At 43.4% G+C, this 5,958-nt stretch overlaps 1 protein-coding gene across 1 annotated transcript; it reads right to left on the reverse strand.

Moving 5' to 3' along the window:
* Positions 1-565: 565 nt before the first annotated feature.
* LOC136514232 (13S globulin basic chain-like) lies at positions 566-1,415 on the reverse strand. The gene is made up of 2 exons (XM_066508217.1): positions 1,073-1,415; positions 566-987 (listed from the first exon to the last, which is right to left on the reverse strand). Exons 1-2 carry the CDS (start codon positions 1,285-1,287, stop codon positions 828-830), a joined length of 375 nt encoding a protein of 124 aa, XP_066364314.1. The 5' UTR covers positions 1,288-1,415; the 3' UTR covers positions 566-827.
* Between the last annotated feature and the right edge of the window lie 4,543 nt (positions 1,416-5,958).

Below are 5,958 nucleotides of genomic sequence, written 5' to 3' on the forward strand. Positions count from 1 at the left end.
GCTGTATACGTATACCAATGTACACCGTAGCTGCTACCAGGCTATATACGTGTACCAATCATCTTGCTTTGCTAGCTATAGCTTGTTTGACTGATGACGAACGGTCGCATCCCTTGCTCCAGCATGCTCCGAACAAAGCCGAACGCTTCCTGGTCGCGCCCATGACGCGAGCAGCCGGACAGCACGACATTCCATGTCGCGAGGCTGGGCTCGAGCCGGTCCGACATCGCCATGCGCTCCGCGTGGTCCAGCGTGCCGTCAACGAGGCCGAGCCGCGCACAGCAGGCGACAACGGTGTTCCACGCGACGGCCAACGCGTCCATCCGTCTCGAGCACCCGCCTGGCCACGCCCACGTCCGCGTTCTCGACGTACATGCCAGCGAGGAAGCAGTAAATTTTCAAAAAAACAGTAAATTATAAAAAAAACAGTATAATGTCAAAAATAATAAAAAAGTAGTAGTTTCTCAAAAAAGAAAAGAAAAGAAAAAAACAGTAATAATAATAACAATAAACATAGGACAAACACAGAGAGAGAGACGATAATTAACCACCACAATAATAATGATTAACAAAAGCGTGCATGAGAGATCGTATTCGTCTCCGAAGCAGTTTGCCGTTCAATGACGGGACCCCTTCTCTAATACCCTGACTTGACGACGCTAAGACTACTGACCGACGCACTGAACGACTGAAGAAGCAGCAAGCCGACGACGACGACCACTCTCTTTATTAACCACGACCTGACGACGATGACACCGAGACTCTCCTAACTCTCCTCCCCGTGGGGCGTGGGCGTGGGCGTGGGCGTCCGGCTTCCGGCTGCTGCTTCAGTGGGAGCTGGGAGGCGCGAAGAAGATCTCCGAGTCGAGCCTCTTGAAGCGGAACAGCTGCTCCATCTCCGGCGTGGTGTTGAACGACGCCTGCAGCACCTCCGCCGAGATGGCCTTCCACACCGACGTCTTCCCCGCCAGGTGGCTGAAGATCGGGCTGCAATGTCGTTTCCAAACAAACATCCAGTCAATTTCCAGTACAATTCGCAGGCAAGCTGATCGAAGACGAACAATGCACTTACTTCGGGGTGGTGATGATGGAGAACCACTTCATCCCGGACGCGTCGGCGATCTTGGAGACGACGTGGAACCGAGCCACGATGAAGAGCACCCCACCCTCAGCGCGGGTCTCCAGGACTCGCTTCCCGTCAGGCCCGACCACCTGGACCCTCCCGCTGCCACGCACGATGTACGTGACCTGGTACGCTGAGTCGCACGAGAAGCCCGGGGAGCACATGGAGTGCGCGTCGATGCGGACCAGGTCGGCGCCCAGCCCGACGTCCTTCACCAGCGGGAGGTTCGCCGTGTTGAGCACCACCACGCGGCCTCCGCCGGGGATGTCCACGTCCAGCGGCGCAGTTTGGCGTCAAAACGCTTAGTCAGGGAGTGGCACAGGGGAAACAAAAATTCATTACCCTTCTCTACTCTAAGGGTATTTTGGACCTTTTGACTGACCGGGTCCACATGTAACGGTGAAAAACAAACAGACCACTGACGGAATGGCGTGGAGAGTTAAGAAGTTCAGAACGATGACACTCGTGTGCGGTCAATTTTTTTAATAGCTTATGTGTAATTACAAACTTTTTTAATGGCATACATATAAAAGCCCCTAACAAAAATACAGGGCCGCTCGCAGAGGCTTTGCTTGCGAACGTTTTTTAACAATTTTTTTATATACTTCCTCAATCAATTCAAAAAAAAAGATTCAATTATACGTTTGGACGAAATCAAATATACTTTTTTGTGACAAGAAGTCAAATATATTTAAAAATTGACTAAGTTCATAGAAAATAGAAAATATATTGTAAACTTTTGTGACTCCAAACAAATCTAAAAAATATATTCTAGAATTAATCTAATTATATTTATTGGGTATTATAAATGTTAATGTGATTTTTAATAGATTTGGTTAAATTTAAAATTATTTGATTTATAAAAAATGTATTTTCTTTTTATGGAAAGAGTAACAACCATTGAACGATTAACTAGTTCTCTCTAAATATAGATGGATAAATATATTTTTAAGTTCAGCCATTCTATGTCGAGAATACATCGGAGTACAATTATTATATGAACTAGAGATACCCCGCACATTGCAACGAAGATTACGAAAAAAATATTTGAAATAAAGTTAAGAGATATATAGATATATGTGGATAACCTGCAATTAGAGGTTACTCCTTCCGTCCGAAAGTCGTTATGGGATGCGTACAAGTCAATTTTTTTTAACTTTAATTAGATTTATAGAAAATATGTGCAACATTTGTATCTCTAAATAAGTTTATTATGAAAGTATATTCAATGATCTATGTAATGATACTAATTATGTATTACAAATATTAATATTTTTTATATATATTTGGTCAAAGTTAAAAGTAGCTGACTTCTTGGAAAGTGAGAATGATATCTATTTTGGGACGGATGGAGTAGAAGTTAGTGGGATAACATGGCTATTATTGAGAGATAATGCGGATAGTTAGTGGGAGATGATGTAGACGATTTGCATGTTGAGATAGACTTGTAGTGAGGATCATTAGCTTTATAAGAGATATAGATTGCCCACCCACTATCACAAACGAGACACTAAGGGTGTGTAGTCGAGACATAATAAACTAACCCATGATGCTGATGTATGCTATAAGAACAAAAAAACCAAAAAAGCAGAGCAAAATCTCCAACATTCTCATTGTGACATTAGCTTCCATGGCTTTTTGATGACGTTGACTCTTCAAGAACAAATCATTCCACATAACGGTTGAATACAAACCATAGTTTGACTCAAATCCAAAATAGGAGAAGAACAACACAAAATGTGACTAACATGTGTTTTACAACGAAAATACCATTTAAGAGTCACAAACTGAATGACCATAAGTGTGTTACCCACGAAGACTTGGATCGTTGATTAGCGTATGGCGCAAAGGATATTCTTGAAGACTAAAGATACAACCAAGTTGTGGCAGAACCACCTAATCTAATGCCTTTCAGGAGTGCTCGTCTTCCATTAGACACTAAGCACTCGAAGGAGGACACTAAATTACCCGGTCCCGTCGGGCACACCCCAAGGGAGAACCCAAAAATCCAAATTTTTACATCAGGATCACAAATGAGAGAATAAAGCTTATATCATTCTTAACCATTTCTTACATCACTTTTAATACAACATCAGAGTATAATATTTTTTGTTATAACAACGGAATGTAATCATATTATCAGAGTTATGAACAATTTAGTTTAACAGCGGAATATAAACATGTGAACAGGGTTACAACAAAAATAATTATCTAATCATGACATGATAAATCATTGATATGTAAACTATGACAACATATTATAAACTTATATTTATAAAAACTTTTAGTGAGAGTTATAAATAAAGACTATGATCGCAGCGTAAAGAAAATCCTCTCTGAGCCCACCAGGAGGAATCCACACATAAGGTCAGCTCTAGCATCCACCTGTCACCTGCAACAGGGGGAAATAAAACCCTGAGTACTCAATTATACTTAGTAAAACTTACCCGATAGGAGGAAAGAAAAGACTCCAAGGATATGCAAGGTTATCTGGCTTGTGGGTTTATTGCATCTGCAGGAGCATTACTAAAAGTGCGTCCTTATATTCAATTTTCATTAACAGCCGTATTAGTTCATTAACCAACCATTCTATGTAAGCACCTGTGCTACTTTCAAGCAGATGGTAAGCAATCAGAGTTCCTTTTTTATCTTTTATCTTTCAGTTCTTACTACGGCGTTAGAGTTAAGACAAATCGTACCGGAACGCCGGTGATTCACGAATCAATGCCCCCAGCTGGGTACCCTGAAAACACACGCTCCGCTTATACCCCGGGCATAAGTAGGATTAACCCACTACCCTCCTGTCACAGGGTTTAGGTCCCCGTCCAAACAGGGACTCCAAGCCCCCTCCCCTGAGTCCCGGACTTAGTGCGATGCAAGGACCTCCTAACCCCAAAACCACCAAGACAGTCGATCCGGAAAGAGCCAAAACCCATGACAAGAGAGTAACAAGTCTTCCAAGTGCCCATACCCAAGTATGTGCTCAGGATAATAAGTCTATGACTTGCCTAGCGTCTTATGCAACGGTCGGTCCTTAACCGACACAGACAGGGAAAGCAGTGTAACTAAGCTATGCCCCGCATCCGTGGTGACACAACCTCTTACACCCACCAATACCCAAACCATATCCCTACCCGATCACTATTTTTCCTTTCCACCATTTATATTTTCTAAGTGATAATAATACAGTAATATATTTCCTATATCTCGCGAGTGACAGCAATCACTCGACTTCTACAAAAGTCCTGCAGCATAGCAATCTACACGATCCTATCATACTAGTAAGACTCATAGGATATATATATGCAAGTGGGTTTCATTCAACTCCTTAAAACTTAATGCACAAATATAATTTAAATTGCAGAAAAGTAGGGGTCATGCATCGGGGCTTGCCTGGGTAAGATATATATTAAAAAGTTAGTATCTGCATCTTCAGATAATCCACCATCAACTGAATAGAAAGCCCATTGCATCATCTCCTAGAGAGAATACCATCACACCATCTTTGAATTTCCAATCATCCTTTAATTAATCCGTTGATCCATCATCGTACCTATATGATATGCAATGCAATGCAATGCAAAGATATAATTAATCGACTGCAACTGTGACTCGAAAAATATGATTTACGCCACGCAAGTTAACGAGCTAGTTCTAATGGCGACTGTACTTAGGCTACATATCCATGTTGTCGAAAAAGACGTTATTTTCCAACAATTATTTTAGTTATATAAACCCAAATTGTTTCTTTATTCTGTTCTATCAATTTAATCTTTATTTAAAATAGGGCATCATTATTAATCTAGTAAACTAATTATTCTGGATCTATAAAAATTACAGTGAGTACCTAATATTGTTAGGAGCCTACTGTAAAAAATTTAGATTCAACACTATTACCAGTTTATCACCATAATTTCTACAAATTTATATTTTTATAATATTCTTAAATTAATTATATAGCTCCTAGGAATATTATCACACTATGTAAACAAAATATACTAATAGGTAGATCATGATTTTAGGAGACTAACAAAATTGGTTTCATCATTTATGGACCCCTATACTATTTTATATTGATTTTACAAATTAAACCAGAAACCTATATTAGAAAAGCGTTTAGATAACGTAAAGGGCCGGAGGCAACCCATTTCGGACTAGCAGATGCGGCGTGGCGGTGGCCCCGCAGCATGGCGTGGCCCTCCAACCAGGCGCGGCCTAGCGGCGCATGGTCGGCCCAGACAGGGCGCACGGCCCACACAGGAGGCCGGTGGCCCAAATGGACAGCGAGCGCGGCCCAACCAGCCAGCCCAACTGGCAAGCCTAGGGTACGCCGGCGGTTTTGCAAAAATGACCCTACATTTACCTCTATTCAACTCAAAATCCATAGGCTCTATTTAAATGAGTCACATATTTTACATCTAGAACCCTGTACAAAATTCCTACTTGGATTCATACCCTTCTCTCCATCCTCAAAAGCAGAGGGCAGACGGAGAACATCAGACGGTGTTGGGAACGGCGTGGTGGGGCTAGGGAAGGCACGGCGGCGGTGGACCACCCACTGGCGAGCTGCACGGGGAGCCCGAGCGACCACGCCTAGCCACAGCAAGACCCAAGCCGACCCCCGGCAGCCTGCCCACACGAGCCATGGCGGCGGCAAGCTGGCAGCGGTGGCCCGGTCGGACAGACGGCGGCAACGGCACGGTAGCGGTCGAGGGTGAAGGTGAGGATGGCTCAGGCAGGGGAAGACGGTGGAGGCTTGGCCGAGAGCCGCCAGTGATGGCCCAGCCATGCGCGCAGTGACCGCGGCGGGCGACAGTGCTCCGACAGCAGGCGAT

The sequence above is a fragment of the Miscanthus floridulus genome, chromosome 16 (assembly GCF_019320115.1).
Source record: "Miscanthus floridulus cultivar M001 chromosome 16, ASM1932011v1, whole genome shotgun sequence".
Lineage (NCBI taxonomy): Eukaryota > Viridiplantae > Streptophyta > Magnoliopsida > Poales > Poaceae > Miscanthus > Miscanthus floridulus.